Genomic DNA, 22029 nt, shown 5'->3' with positions numbered 1-22029 from the left:
AATTGAATAGAACTGAGCAAAACATTCTCTTTGATACTTTGGAAATAACCAGTTACCTGGCAGAGTTTAGCAATGACTCTTACTTTATCATTGGTGCCCTCTCTCATGTCTCCCCATGGGTTGTGTTTGTAAAGAGTCCAAAATCCCTGCTATGGGTGGTTCTCGACTTCCCTACCCCTGCCCTTTTATGTAATTCACACTGATGTCCCCAAACTACTCTTTTGTGTGGAATTCAGCATTTCAAGTCTCAGCAGATAAACCTATCTTACGGTGGTGCTGCCAGCCCGTGGCTCAGTGCACGGCGCCAATGACTTTACTCCATGGCGATGCCTGTGCAAATACTTGAAGGCTTTAGTGAATCTTGTTTTTGTGCTTAAAAAAAAATGAACAGGTATTAGGAAAATGAGTGCATTATTAACATCTGTCACGAGCAGCCCTACCTCGTCATAACCCTGACAAGAGTTTAGTTTGTCTGTTACCTGGCACAGCTCTAAAACCTTTGCATATTTATCTCATTCTAGCAACAACTTCATGAGGTGTGGGTAGTTTTATTATTTCCATTCTACAGATGGGAGAACTAAATCTTAAAGCAATTAAATAACTTTCCAAAGATCCCCTAGCTACTAAGTAGTGATGAGATGAAAAATGAGACCCAGTGGGCAGATCAAAACCAGCAAAGCTTTTGGCCCCGATGCCAGTTCATTTGACGAACTGGATGACTGAGTGTTCAATCCTGAAGAAGAAAGATGGAAATAATGACTCTGCTGAAGTACAGTGTTGAAGACAGCATCCAAAAGGCTAGCTATGACTAGAGGTGATGCTCGTCTCAGCTCCCTGAAAAGTGAACTTCCTTATAACACAGAAGAATGGGCTTCAGTTTTTACACGTTAAACGTAGATGCTCTTGGGAACTATTTGTGTAGAAGACTGGGTGGATATTAGACTCAGCTGCACACTACCATTGCTGTTCTAACTCTCGCCTCGGAATTCTCTTCCATGGCAGTGTGTCTATGTGAGAGTCTTTCAGGTTTCCGCAACAGACAAAAACCACGCCACTCCACATTGAAGCATACAAGCTATTATATATTTTCATAATATAGAACTTTAAGGTATAGTAATCAACAGTGGCAAAATATTTCTGTCTTTGACATTATTATTATTATTTTTTCGTGAGATCCAACCTGTAATTGAGACCAGAGAAAACAGTATGGAAAAACAAATCCACGAGAACAGGATAAAAATATCATGAACAGCAAAATATGTCTGAGTATTTAAAACTGTATAGAAAAAATAAATTAGATGAACAATTGTGTAAATATAAATTAAAAAAAGATGACATTCTTAATAAATAAAGTTTACTATTTACATTTTTATATATTGCTGAAAGACTTAACTTAGATCCATAAAAACACATAAACAGGAAAAAATAAAACCCAAAAAAGGAGCAGCAAATTTATGCGCGTGAGGTACAGAAAAAGGGCTGGGATTGTGTTTTGGTTTTGGTGCTTAGGTTTTTTTTTTCTTCTTCTTCTTTTTTTTTTAATAGTAGGCCAGTAGAATTCTCATGAGAACAGATTTGAAGCACTTCAATGGAGAGTCATTTTTTTTGGTAGTTTCCAGAAGATGCCAAACAGATTTCAACATCATAATAATTAGAAATACCCATAATAATTATAAACAATAATAAAAAGGTATAATATGAAACATAAATATGGAAGAGCAGTTTGTAATATGAATACATTTTCTCTAGACGAGATCACAGTTTTATTTTGTAAATATTACATTTAAGTATATATATACACACATATATGTACAACTATATATACATGTGCATATATATGTAAATTTATATATAATATCTTTATATAGATAGATATCTGCGGACAGGTTATTGATTATAGAGACCCAAGAAAGCAAGTCAATAATTGTTCAAAATTCTCCTCACTGACTGCTGGTGTAGAGTTTAAGAAGCCCCGAGTTTGCACTCAGAATGCCGTATCTTCTTTTAATGGAACACTCGGTGTGGGATTTTAAGTCTGAGAAGAAAAAGAGATCTTAGGGACCCCCTTCCTCCATAAAGTTGGAAATGGCCCGAAGTCTTGAATAAACAGTGAACTTTTACATTGTAGGAAGTCATTGGTTTTTAAAATCAAACTGTAGAACTGGTAAAGGCCAGAATAAGGGGAGAAAATCCAATTTACCTACAAGTGAAATATTCTCAAAGACAAGCCTCTCTCTTAAGGCGAATTCTAATCTAGGACCCCCACCTTCATTCCTTAAACTATCAAATGAGCGCTCCCTGTGTTTCCTAAATGGCCAGTGGGCCTGTGCATTCTTACAAAATAGCCCGTGGACTTTGCGTCGAGCCTCGGCTCTCACAGACGGCCACAGCCCCTGTAAAACCTCAGGGCCTCACAATCCCCTGCCCTCCCACTGTGAGGTAGGTAAGTAGTAGTGTCCCCAGTTTGCAGCTGGAGAAACTGAGGCAGATGGAGAGGCAAGATGGTGACTTGTTCAAGATCACTGAGCAAACTGCTGCCTGGAGTCAAGAATTCTATGTTCTTACTCTAGGGACCGAATTCCTCTCGTGGCTGTTACACGTTTCTTTTTAAAGATCAAACAGTGGGTAGGAATTTGGCAAACCTTGAGCAAATTACAAGAATAGGCTTTTATTCCTTTGCTATTTAGTTTTTATGTTTATTGTTTTCTTGGTTTGTTTTGTTTCTCAAAAAACCCTGGGAAGTACCTGTCTGGTCATGTAGCAGCTTTTTAGGAAAGTGGACTGTGCAGTGATTCTAAGTGCAGACTTTAGAAAGCCCAGTGCTCTACTGGTAAATACAAACATTTTATCATGTGAAAAGCATGACACAGTATGTCCCCTTAATGTTTGGTAAGACCAATTTCAAGCCCTCCCCACGCCCTGCTATCACCGACTGCCACCAAACTAACAGACACAATGCTCCCCCCAGGAACAACAACTGCATATTCAGGGGGGAGATGCCTTAGTGCCCGGACCTGCCACAATGTACAGACAATAAGAGACAGCAATATAAAACCCCACTCTGTCTCCTGCCCAGAAAACCTTTATGCTCATGTCTACCTACTCAGTCTGCAGAATAAACATTTCCTTTAGGAAGCACAAAAATAGGGTTTTAAAATTCTCATTTTTTAATCATGCATTTTTATTTACTGTTAATCTCCTTGTCTTCTATCAATCTCTCTCTGTACAGTTTTGACACCATCAATTCATTCTTTTTATTTTCCTACTTGAAGTAGTTCCAGAAAAAAACATAAAACCTCAAAACTGTTCATTTGTGGTTTCCTTTCTCTCTTCCCTCCCTCCTTTCCTTTCTTCTCTCCTTCCTTCCTTCCATTCTTTTTTAAACACAGGTAAGACCTATAACAAATTGACAGTTACAACCAAGTTAAATCAAACCTGGAAGGGAGGTAGCTGAAATCTGTCTCAAAGGATTATTTTCAACAAATAGCACATAAGCATTGGCCAAGGTGGGAAGGACCAGGAGAGCTGTCTAGGCTTCATGCCGAAGCCCAGAGGAGCAGCTGATCTTCTCCATCTTCAGAGCCCTACGATTTACAACCACTGTTCTCTCCCTTTCGACACACCCCCATCCAGCCACCAGAGTGGACTTCCCAAGGACTGTCGTCCCTGAAGGGTGGTTGGCACGGAACCTGGGGGTAACGCAAGTCCTCTGGCAGCCAGGAGGGCTGTGGCTTGGAAAGTCTTCCTAAGAGAAGGCTTGGAGAACTGTCCACCTCACCTTTTCTTTCTTGCTGCTTACAGGCTAATCCTTCTTCAGAACCTCCAAGTTCTGAAGAAAGTTCTGAAGAAGCTATTACATCTTCAGAACCTCCAAGTGCTTTAGGGCCCCTGAGCTGCTGACAGACAACAGCGCTTCAGAACTGCCTCCCTGTGAGCACACCACTGTCCCGGACGGGAGATGACCGAAGGGATGAGGCAATGAGTTCATCCCCAGGAAGACATGAAACCGGGACTCAATGCGTGGCACGGCTCGAGCTGACTGTCCTCCACTGAGGTTTGAGAAGGGCCTGTTACTGACACCTTCCGGGGAGGCGTGAGGTTGGCCATCAGTCAGGTAGCCTCCCTTGCCTCATAGCCTTGGCAAATATGAATTTGTGAGTAACAGGTTTGAACGTTGGTAAGAAGGCGACTGGGGGGATCTTTGCTTGGAAGGGCTCAACTCAGTCTGAGCATCTGAAGGTAGAAGTCAGCCTCCAGGAAACTTTGCTCAGCTGATGAGTGTGGGGATAGACAGGGGTGCCAGTAAAGAAGGAAAGAGGGTGGGAGCTGATCTCAGGGAAGCTGGAGAGGTTCTCCTGTGGTTCCTGCAACCCCATCACTAGTAATGTTGTCCTTGGGTCTCCAAGGCTTTTTGTACTGCTTACTGACGTCAGAAAGCGACTGGGAGGGCTGGCTCTGTTACCTTTCTTGGTTTGTTCCTTCCTGGCTAACTCCACACAGGTTGATAATTCAGCTAGTGCAAGAGAGGGACTTCCCAAGTTGGCAAGGGTTCTAAGATGCTGGAGAGGGGTGAAAAATGGGATCAGTTCTTACATTGTTACTATTATTTTGCCAAGGATTGGCTTTGGTAATTATAGTGGGTGGGAAAACATGCCTTGAATATAAATGAGATATGAGTTTGTAAGAAGGAAACCTAAAGGATTTGAGCCAGGCCTTAAGAGCGGGGAGCCTGGTAGCCTCTCCATTCCAGAACCCAGGCGCAGAGTCTGCACTGTGGTCCAGGCCATGGCATCCTTATTTGTGGGCACCTGTGTGAGAAGCACCTTGATCTGTTTCTTAAGATAACAGACCACAGATGGCCAACAAGATGTCTTCTCAAACGTTCTTGATCAGCAGGTACTTGCTGTTGGGATTGATACAGAAAGAAGGTTTCTGGAGTTATTTTTGGTCCCCAGAGGAAAAAGGCTGGGGTGTGCAGGGATAAGGAGCGTCAGCACACATACCTGGTACTTCCCATTTCTATGCTAAGCTTTGTTTTTGTGGGTTGTCTTCACCGGACTAGAGATGACTCGATTTGTAGCACTCTGTGTGACACATCTAGTTTAGACCCTCCCATCACCTCACTTCCTCAGTTTCAGGTCTCAGAAATCATGTCATTCTCTCTACCTCATTCTGTATTAATTATTCTCTTCCCATGTGAAATTCAAAAGGAGTGGACAGGTAACTGGCTGAAAAGAGGCAAAGAAGACCCCAAAGAAGTGGGGGCTTCTACACGCGTTTGACTAATTTCCTCTTAACTTTTGGAGGCTGAACATGGGAGGGAGGGAAGGGCCACCCCTCCACAGGTGTGGATGGGAGGACTGGTAGATGGAAGGCTAAGTGCAAAACATACTGGGTTGTTGGGGAGCAAGGCTGTGAACTCTTCAGCTTCCCCCGATGGCCCTCTAGGACACAGTCCAGATTGATCACATCCAAGACGACTGATTCTCTGTTTCAAATTATAGCTAATCAGGGCAAGAGAGAGGTGCTCAGAACCAAAGCGTGCTCTAGCCTGGAGGGGCAGGAAGGCTCAGAAAAGGATGGTAACTCAAAGTCCCGACAGTTCCAGCAGTCTCTAGATGGCTCCAACATCATAGAAACTTAACACTGTTCCATGTGGTTATAAAATCTAACACTGGCTTGGACATTCTGGACTCTCAGTGAGGATTCCAGCATCTTAAGTCCCTCAGTTCCCTTCCAGGATGAGTAGCCCAGCCACAGGGGACTTCACTTCTCACCGTGTGGGCCAAGGAGGGGTAGTCTCTTGCAGAAGGCCCAAGGAGTGAGGGGCTGTGGAAGAGTGCGGGTCACTGTTAAGGCAGACTGTTTGGTTGTGTGGGGTTTTCCCTAACGGAGTCCTACCGTCTTGGGGTACTTACTATGGAGGAGAGAGCAGCCAGAAAAGCAGCAGCAAATGTGGTCCCAAGGCAAGATTTGGGGAGTGGGAGGGATATTATGGCCTCAGGCCTCAAGCAGGGGGCTGTTATAATACCTTGACATTGTAATCCTAAGCCACTTCCAGCTTGGCCTCTCACCCTGGAGCTGGGGTAGAGTCCCCCATGGCAGCGGAGGAGCTTGGGGGCTCTGCACACCTTGCATTCTTTACCTCTTCCTGGTCCTGCTTCCCTAGAAAGTAGGTGATCAAGGCCCTTTCACTTCCTATCCCAAAGGACTACACACTTGTGCGTGTCTTACATATTCCAGGCCTCAGGGTGTGAGCTTTCTTGGCATTTCAACACTTGGTCTTAGCAGCTCTACAACTCTCTTTCTCCCAGGGACAGTGTTGGCTGTGAGCTTGGGAAAGGAAAGGTTGAGTCTGTCCCAGTCTCTCTCTACTCAGTCTCCAAAATCGCCCTCACACAGATGTTTGCATGGGTGCATACGCATGCATGTGGACCAACCACAGGTGGGCACACTCCCACTCCGAGATACAGAACGTTTCTTGCCATGGTCATACGACAAATGGTTAGAATTTTTAGGAGGCTCAGGGACTGCACACTGTATATGCAGTCCATCTAAGACTTTGGGATGGGATTCCATTGCAACATTCAACATGGCGAGACGTGGTTCACGCCCCCCCCCCCCCCCGCCCACTGCAAGTCCTTCCTGGGTGAAATTAAAGGCAGACCGGTCGGGTGCTAAGGGTCCCTGGTGTGGAGAGGCCATTCCGTTGAGCAGCTGACTGTGAAATCAATACCAAAGGGATGCGGGACCTGGCGCTGGGAATTCTTTGACAACTCCTTGTCCTTCCTTAGCCATGGCTGTATCCCCGGAGGTCTTTCCGGCTGTGTTCTTGGGCCTGCGGGTCCCGACAAGCACAGTCACCTTGTATGTCACAAGACATAGGGAAGGGGGTGACCTGCAAAGAGAAAGGTAGAAAAGGTGAGCCCGATGGTTGGGAGCAGAGCAGTAACTTCCAGAGAGCAGTGCAGGGCAGAGGGACAGTCACTGGATTTGCGGGGCAGCAGATTCGAGTTCAAGTCATGGCGCTGCTTCTTGCTAACCCTGTGATAGCTTTTATCATGATCACCATGGTCATCAGCATAGCAGTTTTCATTCTGAGGGGCATTTGTTAAGGGTCAGGCAACGTGCTAAACACTTTCCAGACAGGAAAACACTGAATCCTTTGACAGCCCTGTAACACAGGCACTAAAACAATCACCTTCTTACAGACAGAGAAACAGAGGCTCAGAAAGGGGGCAAGACTTTGCCCAAAGCAGTAAGTGACAAATCTAGTATTTAAGGTAAGACAGCGAGCTCCCCCGAGCCTCGCACTCCTATGACAGCACGCAGAATTGGTGTAAGATCCACCTTGCACTGCGAACTCTAAGGGCTGGAGGAAGCATGGGTGAAAAACTGCAGTGTCCTACACAGAGCTGGTTAGTAGACTTGCACGGTGGTAGACTTCTAACACCGTTGTGGTGATCAAGTGAAATGCACGATGTGACGGTGTCTTTTAAGAAAACGTTGAACTCTCTGCACTTATCAGTAATTTTTTGGAGGTGATGATGAAAACAGCAGAAGCATTTCTCAGCAAGCTCAGACCACCTTCTGAGGGCCTGAAATCCTGGTGGGGAAGATTTTGCAGAAAACATAGTTGAAGGATCTCGGGAGCAGATTTTAGCATAAGAAGAAGTGAGAGGCATACAGCCTGACAGTCTGATACATGTATATATCATGAAAGCTGGGGAAAATGGAAAGAAACTTAAAAAAAGGAAAAGTGCGAGGCCCGAGTTTCAGTTCTCAGTCCTCCCTTCACACGTTTTGTGACCTTGGGCTGGCTTTCCTTTCTAGAAACTGAGAGAAAGAGCCCAGCAGAGTGAATGTCGCCCTCCCCGTGCAGAGATGGTCTGTCCTTCCAAAGAGCACAGCGTGGTCCCTGCTTGAGCCCCAGCCCGGGCTACCGCGAGCGGATTGCGCCTCATTGCATCATGCATTTGCATATAACTTTCCCCAGAGGGTCCCCCATCTGCGCAGATGGGTTTAATGACCTCACTCGCCTCCTGCCTGGGCCGGGTCTCTGAGTGCTCACAGGCTCAGGGAGCATCTTCGTCTCTCCAGGTTGTGGGCTCATGTTCTAAGTCTGACTCTTCCTTTCTGCCTCTTAGCCCTCTTTCCCTCCCTCCATCGTTCCTTCCTCTGTTTCCCTCCCAACCTCTCTCCATCCTGCAACTTTCAATAATTTAAAGTGTAGGAATGAATACGAAGGTTGAAGTGGAGGCCCCAGCTCTCCCACCTAATTGAGGTGTGACCTGGAGCATGTGACAATCTCTCTGCGCCTCCGTGAACTCCTTCATTAGGTGGGAGCGATGAAAGCGCACGCCTCACGAGCTGCGATGAGGGATCATGAGCTGACGGTGACACGAGCCTGGGGCTTCTCTGCCTCACGCAGTGAGGCAGGGACTGTTGGTCTTGCTCGTTCTTGTCTTCCCGGGGCCTGGGCCACAGAATAGGAAGACGTGTCTGTCTGTTCCTCCAGCTCTCTCTGAGTCTCTCATTGCGCTCAGGCTAGTGCACCTCTTTGCTTCTCTTGTCAACTTAAGCTCACGGGTGTGGGATGCCACGGTGAGCAACTGGTGCAGGACACTGACTTCCCAGCCGCCATGCCTATGCAGAGGCAGTGCCTTCCAATCTAGAATAGTCTTCTGCAGTCTCTTCACTTCTAAGAGAAGCAGAGACTGTCAGAATTGGAAGAGACATAGAGAAAACCCTCCAGTCCAAGTGGGGAAACGGAGGGGAGGGCAGAGCCACATCCAAATCTAGCCGCTGAGGCCGAGTGGGAAGAACACCACCATGTGAGTCAGGAGGCCTGGGCTGGCATCCTCCCCTGCCTCACGCTGAACAACTGCAGGAAAAATCCCTTCGCGCTGCCATCACCCTGAGTTTCTGCGTCTAACAGAAGGGCGATTAAAAAATAGTACATTTCATATGGTTGTGAGGAGCCAGCCAGAAGGATGCAGAAACCCCAGCATGTGGCCTAACACTTAGGAGATGCTCAGTGCCGAGTCCCTGGGTGCTGAATCCAGCTTCCTGCCCGCTCGCATTTCCCCATCGGTGACGCCTGTCCTGCCTGTTGTCCCCTCTCTCCCACCTCCCCGACGTGGGCAGCCTCTTCTTCCTCAACTCCCCCACCCCGGTGTCTGCCCGTCTGCTGCCCTTGCCCACGCTCTGAGGGTGACCAGTCACCGCGCATGTCTGCACCCGGCTCTCTGTACCCACTCCCGTTGGGCTCAGCGTCACATCTGGCCTCTCCTCTCTCATGCATTCCTGCGGCGCCGCATACAAGCAAAAAGGCGACAGATTCTCTCAGAAGAGGGCACAAAGTCCTTAGCAAGAGTTTAAGGCCTTGCACGGTCTCTACACGCTTCTCAGACCTCACCTGGTTCCCTTTTCCCTCAGTGTCTGGGCTCGTTTATTTGCCGGTTCCTAAATACTCCCAAGTGTTCCCTGCTTTTCAGTCTCAGCCGTTCACGTTCCTCCCCAGTCCTGCTCTTTCCCGGCCAGCTCCTCTTCATTCGTCAGGTCTTATCTCAGACACCCCACCCCCTCCTCCTCCCTCGTTAGTCCGACCAAAGGTGGCGCTCATCCCACAGCCCGTCATTCTGTTTTTACACCATTCTCGTATGGACTCAATTCTGCACTTGTAGGCCAACTCAAGCATGGTCTGAGCAGGGGCCATGTCTGTTGTTGAACTGAGTCTTTCTGTTTTTGTTTTTTTGGTTAATTGAACCCAGGACTTTGTGAACACTAGGCACGTGCTCTACCACTGAGCTATACTCCCCCCCAACCCTCTACTCTCCGCCGAACCGAACCACGTGGCAGATGCATGAACGGAGGGACAAAGGCACAAACATGCAGGCAGAATACAAGTCAGGGAGCCTCAGCTGCTGTGCTCATTCGCTGTGTGACTTTGTGCAAGTTACTTCCCTTCTCTGGGCTTCAGTCTTCCTGTCTGGACATTAAGAGTTGATTTTAAAGAGCTCTACCTCCCTATCCGTCTGAAAACCCTTTTCAGTCAGAAAGGCAGAAGGCAGTGCCCTGGGCAGAGGAGACGGAGAAATGTAGACTTTCTCCACAAACCCTGTCCTGCGTGTTCCTCTTTCTGCCGTCCCCAGTTCCGTTAGCTTCTCCCAGATTCTCAGCTGGCAGAGCCCGACCCCCAGCGAGCTGCTCAGGCCAGTCTGGCTGCTCTGGCTCTGCGGGCATGCTGCGACCATTGTCCTTCCTCCCTGGGTCGGCCCAGGCAGTCTCAGCACTTCCCGAAAGAAATGTGTTTGGAACCTCAGGACGGGAACTCCAATCAGAACACAACCAAGTGGAAGGTATGGTCTCAGGGGAAGATCGGGACCTCCCTGTCGCCCCCACATGCTTGTAAACGCAGCTGCCATTACCAGCCCTCGTCTGGGGTCTGGGTGGCGGGAGGCCTGGGTCCAGGTGAGGGCTCCCACTGTCCTTGGCACCTGCGGGCTTCATCTCCCCGTCCGTGAGACGAGGGTTCCCGCGAGGAGTGGGGAGGCTGGGTGCCGGGGACATGAGGGGCAGCCTGCCCCTCCTCCTCCCCTCCCGGCCTCTCTGTGAGCATCCTGCTCAGAGCCTGCCTGGGGCTTCCTCTCCTCACAGAATCCTCTCTGACAGGGGCCTACAGCTGGGAAGACATGGTGGAGCTCGCCCACCCACTCCCCCAGGTGTCCCCAGGTCTGAGCTGGAAGAGACGGGGAGGCCCATTCACGCAGGTTCACGGCCGTGGACACCCCCTTACACACACAGGCCCTTCGTGAGGCTGTCCTCGTGCCGGCTCCGGACGCCACACAACCTCCTGAGCTATTGTCACTAGCCCCCCAGCTTCCAGGTGAGAGAACAGAGGCTTCAGAATGTTTAAAACGGAACAGACTTGCCTCCAGCCCCCAACCAGTCAGTAAGTAGATGCTGCAGGATTCTGAAGCCCGCTCCAAACACTGAGAGCTTTTCAGCAGGTGAGAGTAAAGGGGGAGGCCGCGGTCCTCACACCCGCGTGTGCTGACTGCTGCGCTGTCTTGCTACTCACCGCTACCTTCCATCGCTCCCCGGGGCCTGGTCCCCAGTCCCCCTCACTCTTCCCAGCAGCCCCAGTAAGGCAGCTATTCTTATTGTCCTCTTTTTACACCTCAGGACATGAAGATGCAAAGAGGTGAGTCACCCACGTAGCAGGGGGCTTGGGATCTGCACCCCTGCTCCTAAGGACTCCTGGGCACAGCCTCCCAGGAGGTGGGGTCCCCTTTTCACAGAGGCACAGAGAGAAGAGTCCCCTCCTGGAAAAGCTGCCTCCGAGTCCCAGATTCCCTGACTCCCCGAGCAGCTTCCCACCTTCTCCCCCAGACGGCCTCCCAAGAAAGCCTACCACCCACAGCACGAACGCCCCGGGCGGCCAGTTTACATTTGGGATTCCCAGCACCATGTGGCTAGGCTGTCCCATAAATGGCTTGGCCACCCACTCTGGGATTCTGTCAACAAGCCCAGGTCAGTGACTAAAGGCCAGGATTCTCTCTTTCTCCTCTGGGCTGGAGAGGGTACTCAGGCTCGGGTTTATTCCCGTGGGTGAGTTGCCCAGGATAACACCTCCATCTGCGTGGCGTGTGAGTGGCTCAGGAATGCAGCCCGGGCTCCTGTGCCACAGGGCCCTGGCTGACGGTCTGCTCGGAGGCTGCGAGACAGGCAGGGGCTGGGTTCTGACTCACACTCAACAGGGAGGTCACCCGCTGAGTGTGTGCAGTGACGGGGAGCAAGGGGCACCCTGTGCTGAAGGTCGGGGAGCCTTGACTGTCCACCTGCCAACTGTAGGGCCCCTGGCCAGTCACTTCGCTGCAGTGAGTCTCAGGGTCTTCAGAGAGCTGACAGCACGATTTAGTGTGATCAGGTCGGCAAAGGCGTGATGCTGACGGGAGGTCTCCCCAGAAGCTCCCGGGGCTGGGGCAGATGCCCGCCTGGCACAGGGCGCGTGGCAGCCAGGGGACGCGTTAGCTTGTGTAAGGGGAAGAGGTGTAGGCAGAGGGGAGAAACCCACCGGGCTGTCCCAGGAGACGGGTTTCATTCCTTGCTGTTAGTGACGTAGTGTATGCGATTAGGCAAGTTTGTCCATCTATAAAATGGAGGTAACAACAGACTTGCCACACAGACATTCAAGGAAAACACCTGTACGATGCCTGATGTATAATACGTTCTCGGTACATGGTGGTGATGATGGTGGCAGTGATACGGGTGGAAATGACAGTGGGTATGATGATCATAACTTCTGAGAACACAAAGTCCTGATTCCTTTCATAGGATCAAGCTGAAATGAGTGTTTAATTCAACCACATGAAAGTCAAAGCCACACCCCAAATGGGGGAAATTGTAACACCCCAGGAATGGAGGAAATTAGTCTAATTTGCTGAGCCATTTGCTTGTTATCGCTTACTAATCTTCCAAGTTGAGCCCAGCTAGCCCCTCTTCCAGGAAGCCTCCTAGGATCTTCCAGGCAGGTTTAGTGCTTCAAATCACTGAATACCCCTGTTGCTTCTTGGATAAGATTCAAATTCCCCAGTGCAGCTTATTAAAGCCTTGCTCACCCCTCTCGGCTCCCTGCTCACCGCCCCCTCCCCCGGCCCCCCGCACTGTGCTCTAGCCATACTCAGGGAATTAGGAGTACGCTCCCTTAGGCTGGGGCCTTTGCACAGGCTGGGGCCTTTGCACAGGCTGTGCCCTCTACCAGGAGCACTCTTCTCTCTCATCTGCATCTTCCACCTTCCTCCTGTCCCCTTCACCTGGCTGAGACCCACTGCACCTTCCATGTCTCACCTCTGACGTTGCCTTTTCCAAGGAGCCTGGTTGACCCTCGTCCCTTGCTGGGGCTCCATTGGCATTTACTGTGCTCTCTGTGCCTGGCCACCGGGCCACACGATGGGAACTCAGCACGGCTGGGCCAGGCCCGTCTTTCTCATGGTCTAGCACAGTATCTGCCACATGGCAGGTTCTCAAGAGTCGGGTACATCAGACCCTGGGATACATCAGCGACCAAAGTAGATGCATGTTCGTTCCTGCCCCCGTGAAATTTCCATCCTAGCAGTGCGAGGTGTAGGGGTTGCCAGATGATAAATCATACATACATTTTACAGGAGGTGCCAAAGTGATAGGTGTTGTGGAAGGAAGGAAAAAGTGGAAGGCAAGGCTGTGGTTGTGCCAGAGGTGATGTAAGGTAGGTGGTCAGGGTGGGGCACGTTGAGAACACAGCACTTGGGCAAAGACTTGGAGTGAGTCATGGGGATGAATGGAGAAGAATGTTCTCGGCCAGAGGAACAGCTAGGGGTGACGGCTGGAAGGTAGCAGGATGCCTGGCCTGTGCGAGGGGTGGCGAGGAGTCTGGATGGCTGGAGTTAAGGGAAGGACGGCACCCAGATTGGGCGGTGAGGTCAGAGGGGTGCGGGGGCGCACAGAGCTCGTGGGGCCTTGCAGTCCGGAGGGAGGGCTGGTTCTCACCTTGAGTAAGATGGGGAGAGGCCCGGAAGGGCTCTGTGTGGAGGTGCGAGGCCTCCGAGGACTGTTCTGGTCGCTCAGCCGAGATGCTGCTGACGGCCTCCCCTTTATCAGCTCTGCCAAGACGGCCACTTTCCATCTAGTGACTTTGATTAGCTTCCCACATCTTAGAGAATCACTAGCTTCCTTAGGCCCACGGGCTGCATTTGGGTTTAACGCCTTTTCTCAGGAAACCACGTTTTCTCACTTAGATTTAGCAAATAAAGGTGGCAGCCCTACACTTCGTGCCATCAGTTGGGCACGTCCTGTGCCGAGACAGGTGCCTGGGACCGATGCCTCACTGTCCCCTGGCCCCGGCCCTGGCTAGCCTCCAGGCTCCTGCTCAGTGGCCACCTCACCCAGGAAGCCGTGTGGTGGGTCCCCAGACAGGACTCTAATCCTGACATCAAAAGGTAACCACCTGAGGGCAGCCTGGCCTGCCCACGGCCACAGAGCTGAGCTGTGGAACTGGGACTGCACCCCAGCTCCCCAGACATCTCCCAGAATCAGTCTGTCAGCAGCTGCCCAGAACACAACTGTGACTGGTGTGTTCCAGGCCACCACGCCTCAGAAAGGCCTGGTATGTCGAATATGTTAGGGTTGTTCTCCTTCCTCCCTCCCCTCTCCCCCCAGCAACACACGCTTACTTAGAATGATTCCAATTGTAAAGGGGTATATTTTTGTAGTTATGAGGGGAACCTATTGAAACTACCATTCTGGAAACCTGCTCTGTGTTCAAGGCTCCAACGGGAAAATAGTAAGCTGGCACGTGGAGCAGCTGAGCCCTGCCCCTTCCTGTCTGCCCTGCGCTGCAGACGGGTGTCTGTGTGGGAAGCTGGTCACCCCTGTCAGACAGAGCTTCCTGCGTGTCTTGCTTCTGTCTGCCAGCGGGGGCGAGGTCACCCCCCAAGGCAGACGTGGGGAGTAGCTGGTGTCTACACAGATGAGCAAGGGAGGGAGGCCGGAGGGAGCAGACATCGTCCTGGGCGAAGCGACCAGGAGGCTTTGGCTCTGGGTATTGGGAAGAGATTTAGATGGAGAGCAGGCGAGTGTGATTAACCCTGGCTAGGACCCCAGTCCAGGAGGTGAGAAGCCCACTGTCTAGAGGGAGGGCAAGCCCACTGCAACGAGAAGTTCAGGATGGGGCTTAGACCCACAAGGTCTGCATCCCAGCTCTACCACTTACTGGCTGTATGACCTTAACCTGCTCAGCCTGAGTTGTATCATCTGGAAAATGAGGCTAAAAAAGACAACACTTACAGCAGGGCTGCTGTGCTTGGTAAGCAGGAAGCTCTCAAAAAACAGTCACTATGGTTATTTGCCTGGAGTCAGGAAGTCCTAAATCCTACACGCAGCTCTGCCACCTTGGACGAGCGTTCACCTCTCCGATCCTCAGTTGTCTACTTTGCTGGGCTGTTCTGGAGTCTGAGAGAACACGCACAGAGATTCCAACCCACGGCCAGGCACGTGGTGAGTGCTCCAGTGTTGCAATTCAGGAAGGTGCATGAAGTAACTCTGCCCTGTCAATAAGGTTCTGAGCACCAGGCTGGAGGGTTACAGGCAGGGAGGACCTTCCCACGACATGGGACTGGGGCCAAGCGTACAGGTGGGGATTAAACTGGACCAGCAGGTAAGGGCAGGGGGAGGAGAGGACGGGAGCCAGCCTCTGGCTCCTCTCCTGCCCCGAGAGGCTTCCTGCTGTGGAAGCTGGAGCCAGAAACCAGGACGTTTTTATGCTCAGGGGAAACTCCTGTCTGGGAAGTCGGGACGATTGGCAAGGCTGAGAGCCTCAGCTACACCCCATCCGGTCTTTGCTGCTGGGAAAAGCTTTCCTTTCACCTTGTCAAGGAGAGGGGTCCACACCCACGGTTCCCTGGCAGTCTGGGTTTTCACAGTGCAATGTCTCCAGCTGGAACCAGGAAGGTCATGCCCCAGGTGCACTGAGGATAAGGTCCTATCCCCACCTGCTCTCCTTTTCAGAAACTCAGCCCCATGCAGGAGAAAGAGAGAACTGGGTTCAAATCTGGGCCTCGGCACTTGCAGCCAGTGAACGCAAGTCAGTGCCGTAAGTACTCGGAGCCCAGGCTGTGCCATGGGGCCGAAAGCTCCCCGTCGGGGTGGACACGGGGATGAGTGGATGGTAGTGAGGACAAGCGGCAGGTTCACTGAGGGGCGTCCTGTCTCACCACCTACCATCTCTACAAAGCAGTCTGCTGCGGGGAGCGCTGGCTGTGCACGAGAGAGCAGTGGAGTTGATGGAGAAGTCAGATTGGGACATTTAAATTCTAGGAATATGACTATTTTGAGATACCTTTTTTCTCCAGAAGTCTGACTCCTAGGAGTTTCGACTCTGGAGAAAGCTCCAAACGCTGCTGAACCACTCATAACTAGAGCAGGCCGCCCGCACCGTGAGGGGGCGCCCGGGGCCTCACACGCATGGGTCACCCGCGGTTCTCAGGGCGCCCTCCCCAGGAAAGTGTCTGCCCAGCCTTCAGGTCTCGGGCTTAACCATCTCTTCCTCGAAGCAGCTTTCTCTTACCGTCACACTGCTCCCCTTTCCTCCACCGTCCCTTCTGCCAAGGACATTAACGCACGGCTGTGTAGCTCACTGCTCACTGGCCCCCCTGACAGACTGCGCGCTGCACGCGGGCAGGAGCCGTGACCGTCTGGACTCCTCCCGGGCCAGCGCTCAGCCCACAGACCCGCTCCAAGATCAGCGTCTCCTTGCACAGGGCGGCGTGGCCATCTGCCTTCTGCAGCCTCAGCCGACAGGAAGAAGCAACAGTTTAAAGTGGAAGAAGGGACTCTTTTAACTCAAAAAGCCAAAATTACATGTATAATGCGAGTGGAAAAGAAAAGCGGGGTAAAAAAAGACTCGTATTCAGAACTAGCAGAGAACCGACTCTGGGTCTTACCAGCAAAGAGCCCACTCACCTCAGGGCCTTGGGGTCTGAAACTGCTGCAGCCCAGCAGAGAACAGAGTCCAAACGGCCATTTGAGATCTATATTCAAGCAACTATAATAATTTGGAATCTGTACCTGAACCTGAATCATGACTTCATGTCCCCACCATGCACTCTGTAGAAATAACAATCCATTTAAGGAAGTTTCCCAATAAAATTAAATTAGTTTTTTTACGTTTTAGTACTTAAGTTATAGTTGGTAGGAAAATTCTTTTCATCGGAGCTGCTCTTTTTCCAACTGATGGCGTCACAATTCTACACAAACCTCTATTTAAAACACAAACGTCAGTGTCCATTCACTGTCATGAGCGACTTGAGTCCAATGGAGTGAAAGAGAGACACTGTATTCATTTGGCCACAGGTATCAGGAGCCTAAAAAAAAAATGCTCACACCTTTTCTCCTACTCATTTCAAGTCTAAGAACCAGTTGTGAATGAGTAACTAGAGCTATGAAACTATTTCTGTGTAAAGATACTCATTATCATAGTGAGAGAACGAAATAATCTAAAAGTTAAAATCAAAAGTTGAAGAGAAATGGTTACATAAATTATTGTACATCACAACCCATACAGGAAATGAAATAAAAATACAACCAAGAAGTTCGTTTATACTAATGTCAGATAGTTCATAAATATAAAAGATTTCCTGCACTAGGTAAACGCAGTAACATAGGCAGAGGCACAAATACCAACATATTTTATCCATACCAAAAAACACACCAAAAGAAAAGCAGTGGCCGTCTCTGGGTTATAAGTTAATCAGTGAATTCTCTTATACTGTCTGGATTTCCCCAAAAGGTAGACTACATGGTGTTCTATAATTGTGAAAAAAGAATAATAAAACTCATTAAGAGAAATGAATTTTCTCCTCCTGTACTTGAACAGAAAGTGTATACCTTCAGTGTTTTATTTGAAAAATGAAAAGAAGAGGGTAGGCATGCTGGAACACGTTGCCCACACGGAACTGACTGAGCCCGGAGAACCCTGGCACCAAACAAGAGATGCAGTTACAGTTCTCCAATTTGAGTGTGTTTCTTTGGTCTTGCCCTGTTCACCCTGCAGTTTAGAATCAGAGTCTTAAGGATGCTGAAATATTAAGGGACGAGAGTAGGAAGCCAGGAACCTCACTCTATTTCCATCACTTGTTATGGTCCCTTGGACAAACCATCCCTCCGTCCTGGGCCTCAGAGCTCCCATCGAGGAAATGAAAGGTTTGGACCAGCTCATCACAGAGGGCTCTTCAGCTAACCTGAGTGGGATTCTTTGCCCCTCCTGTCTCAAGAACGTAGTTTCCCCCCTTTAAAATGAGAGACTAGGGCAAATGAGAGTTCAGCTTAGTCTATAAATAGAAATAGTTTTCCATGAACTCATCCATCACAAGAAAATTTTTCAACTTGGGTTGCTCAGGTTGACCACCTCTCTCCCAACTCTTGTCTGGTCCCCACTCTCAGCAGGAGGAAAGTGGAGGTGGCCACTTTCTGTGGGTGGCTGAGATGCATCTCAGTTGAATGTTCCATTTTTACTATAAATACTTGACTCACCCTTGTTGCATTCCTTAACACACAAAGGAAGAAACTGGCAACCAAGACCACACCCCCTAATTCTACAGGTGTAAACAACAAAAGAGATTATAAAACGCTTCAAGGCTATGACTGACCTTGTGCATGTCCCATCTTCCCCTAGACTCTGGCCAGACCCCCTAAAAATGAGAGTTCTCTCTAGGATTTTACATGCCAGGCTCCTGCTCCAGACGCCTTTCCCAGCCACCTCCCTGCCCCTTCTCATCCCTCGGCAGAGCTCTCTCTAACCCCTTTGCCTGGGCCCTCACAGAAATCTGTCCGTCCCTTTAAAAAGTACTGCACTTTAATTTGTCTGCTTCCATACCGGACTCTGAGCTTTGAGGATAAGGGACCACATCTACAAAGATCATCCATGAAACTCACACCTAGTTCAGGGCTCGGCACACGACATTAGCTCCACTACTGACTAGGAATGAAAAATACAACACAATATACTACAGTAAAGCTTGTGGGCGAGCAGTGACAGCCAGGACAATGCGCTGTCCAGCACGGAGGGGTGGTCCTGGCCCTGCACGCTGGAGAGGGCTGCAGAGGGGAGTGCACTGGCTTACCTTTTTGGTCTTCACCGAAGACGCGCAGCAATCCCCACCATCGTAGTTGCAGAAGGCTCGGTTGTTGATGGCATCACAGTAATTGTCTCCCATGAAGGGCTGCACATGAGGAGAGAGGCAGGAAGACAAGGAGGCCTTGTTAGCATCCTGGAGGGAGCGAGGTCAGGTACTCAGCTGACCCTCATCTTCTCCCAGACCGCTAGTCAGCCTGCCTGGCTTCAAGTCCCAACACCCTTTTGGACAAGTTATCAAGTCTACCAGAGATTTAAATCTAAGTTCTCTCTTGTTCTCTCTCGTTCTCTCTCTCTCTCTCTCTCTCCCTCTCTCTCCCTCTCTCTCTCTCTCTCTCTCTCTCTCTCTCTCTCTATATATATATATATATATATATTTTTTTTTTTTAGCATTCTAGACCATACAGAGCATATGTTGATTTCTTTCTTTTGTTAGAGTTCCTCCAGCTCTATGATGCTTGAAAGATGAGGGAAAGGTGATGGAGTTAAGTTATTACTGATCTGAACCCAGAGTCATCTTAGGGGGAAGTCAGGAGTCTGCAGCTCCCCCAGCACTTTCCTTTCCCCTGCTGGAACACTTAGCACACTGTCTTCTGTGGTCCGTTTATGTACCTGCAGCTGGAGCAAGACTGTGAGCTCCTCAAAGACATGGCCGGTATCCAGTTCATCTCTGTCTCCCAATCACCTAGTTTAATGCTGGGCACAACTAGCTTTTAAAGATGTTTTTGGAATAAAGCATCATTGGATTGGCACAGTGGAAAGGCAGTTGTCAGGGGTTTAGAAAACCTGAGTTCTAGTCTTCCAAACCTCAGCCACCTGGTTGGTTACGGTCATTTTGATTAAGTGGCTTATCCTCTCTGAGCCTCAGGACTCCCAGTAGTGAAATAAAAGGCAGGACTGGTCCACTGATTTCTCAATGCCACGAACATACTCCTCCTCTCATCAAAGGTAACACCGTGTAACTCTTTAGTAGAGAAAGCAGATGGGAGTGAAAGGCCTCTGATGAACATTCTGGTTGGGGGGCCCTAATGCTCAGTGATGTGCTGGTGGGAAGGATGTCATCAGGTGGCTAAGACCACTGCATCCCAGCACATCCCCTGTGACCCAGTGGTCTCCCCTTCCCAACCTGACTCTCTGTGGCTTGCTCTGGGGAGGGCCAGGTTCACAAGGATCCCATCCTATGAGGCATCTCTGTCTCGTGCAGCTCGACTCCACATTCACAGAATCTTTGTGCCCCCAACTCATGATGCCTGATTCCACCTCACCACTGCCCTACTAGGGTCTACAGAAGATCTTAGCAAGGCAGAGCCAAGAGCAGGCGAGAGCGGTGCTCAGCTGTGTGTGCACACGCACGTGGCCGCGAGCACGGGTGTGGCCGCATGACTGCATCCGTCTTAGAGCAGAGAGGCACACACGGCCAACAAAAGACAAGGCCCTTGCCCTTTCCTTTGCCTTAAGAGAATTGCCTGTGGGCTCTGTTCCCTATTCTCATATCATATGTAAAGGCGAATGAAGGAAACCAAGTGTCCTTGCCTTAGAATAAAAGGAACTGGCTTGGTAAAGGAGTAGCTGGAGAAGCAGAGGAGGAAGGAAACATAAATAAAAATGACTCTTTTTTTCTTCAGTTCAGCCCCTGAAAAAATCTCCAGTCTCATCACTAGCTCCTCTCTTCTATGGACCCTTTCCTGCTGCCACATCCAAGCATCCATCCTCCCATCTATCCGTCCACCCACCCATCCATCTATCCATCCATCCATCCATCTTCTGTTCAACTCTATCTGTTGAATGCCTACTATGTGTTACTAAAAACACTGAAAAACTTGGCACTAAGAAAAAAGGATGCAATCATGAGCCAGTACAGACTGAGCTCCTGCTCCTCTAGATGCCCCACTGTAGTGAGGAGGCCGACTTTCTGCGAATCATCACATATCTAATTGGTCAACTGCAGCTCAGAGGAGAGCTATGGAGGAGAGGTCCACGATGCTGTCAGAGTTAAGAGTAGGAGGATCTGACCTAATCAGATAGCCCCGTGACGGAGTCCCTGAGGAAATGGCATTTCAGCTGAGATCATTAGATGAGTAGGACTTAATGAGATGGGGGTGCAGAAGGGAGGATTTCTAGAGAAAGAGAACAACATGCGAAAAATCTGCAACTTAGAGACTTCTCCTGTCTCTGGTATTTCTCATGCTCCTCCTTCCACTGATAGTGTGTTCTGGCAAACAATTCATCTTCCAAGATCTAACTCAAACACCACCCCACAAAGGGTCTTCCCTATAACCCCCGGGATGCTCTGCAGTTCTGCAGCTTCTTGTACCTGCCTTGGTTATAGCTTTTGGTGTATCTGTTTAGAATTCTAAATAAATAAAAATGACTCTTTTTTTCTTCAGTTCAGCCCCTGAAAAAATCTCCAGTCTCATCACTAGCTCCTCTCTTCTATGGACCCTGTCTGTTTCACTATCCTGGGGGTTCCTTATGGACAGGGAATAGATGCCATCCATTTTCATATCTTCAATCTCCTAGCAAAATGCCTGGCAATTTGAGCAAAACTTTATCAAATATCTTCCTTAAATGTTTATCTACTAGTAAAATGATGGGTGGATGGGTGGGTGGATGAGGAGCAAGAAGATACCCGGATGAGTCGGGGAAAACCTAGTCACTGTTTTCACCTAACACCAGAACCTCGAGGAGTGCTGGACACGTAACATGCACTCAGTGAACCTTCGATGAACAACAGTAATTGCCTACTTTGGACACAGCTTGGAGCAGAGGGCACAGGACTCCGGGGTCCCACAACCCTTTCTCAGTCTTGGCTACCTGTAGACATTCCAGGCTGATGGCTCCTCCCTGGACCCAGTATTTGCATCTCTGCTAAGCATACTTTTCAGCCTCAGACAAGAGACAAACTACTAGCTCTAAGTTAAGGAGGAAGGGAGACAAGGGGGCACCTACAAGGGCAAAGGCGATAAGCATCACTGGCAGGGCTCAGAGCCTGACAGGTGAGGGTCTCTTAGGTCTTAGTGCTGAGTCAAAGGAGAGATCGAATTCTGCTGTCACACTGGTTGCCCAGACCGCCACCTCAGCAGAATGAGTGCCCAGGTAATCCAAGCTTCCTTTTTCTGAAGTGCTGGACTGATTCAGAGCAATGGAAGGAAGCAACTGCCATGGGTCCTCGGCTTTGGTTTTGCCATTCCTGCTGAATCTTGGGACAATGGGGGTGCTTAAACACTATAGTGACTTGTGCCCTGAAAGATGGTCCCTAACCATTACGGAGGAAAACAAAATGTCTGACCCAGGGACTGTTCTATGACATTTACAGGTCAGGGGGAGGTTCACGGGCAGGAGGTGGCCTAGTGGAGGAG

The 22029-nt window shown here is 49.7% G+C and overlaps 1 protein-coding gene and 1 long non-coding RNA gene across 3 annotated transcripts in view; one reads left to right on the top strand and one right to left on the bottom strand.

Moving 5' to 3' along the window:
• Nucleotides 1–2424: 2424 nt before the first annotated feature.
• Nucleotides 2425–22029, bottom strand: part of PAPPA (pappalysin 1) — a 230519-nt gene continuing 210914 nt past the window's right edge. Inside the window, exons 21-22 of the mRNA XM_032478289.1 lie at nucleotides 18660–18758; nucleotides 2425–6898 (exon numbers count right to left, since the gene is read on the bottom strand). Coding sequence (XP_032334180.1) covers nucleotides 6791–6898; nucleotides 18660–18758 — 207 coding nt within the window. The 3' untranslated portion in view covers nucleotides 2425–6790. The remainder of the gene's footprint in view (nucleotides 6899–18659; nucleotides 18759–22029) is intronic.
• On the top strand, nucleotides 6810–17389 carry LOC116663241. Of its 2 annotated transcripts, none has more exons than XR_004319448.1 (2): nucleotides 6810–10361; nucleotides 10807–17389. It is a non-coding gene; the product is annotated as an uncharacterized LOC116663241 (long non-coding RNA). The 2 variants fall into 2 exon arrangements; XR_004319447.1 differs by having other exon boundaries at nucleotides 10675–17389.

Source organism: Camelus ferus, chromosome 4 (assembly GCF_009834535.1).
Source record: "Camelus ferus isolate YT-003-E chromosome 4, BCGSAC_Cfer_1.0, whole genome shotgun sequence".
NCBI classification, from domain to species: domain Eukaryota; kingdom Metazoa; phylum Chordata; class Mammalia; order Artiodactyla; family Camelidae; genus Camelus; species Camelus ferus.
Note: the sequence above shows the minus strand (reverse complement) of the source record. Positions and strands in the feature narration are given on the sequence as shown.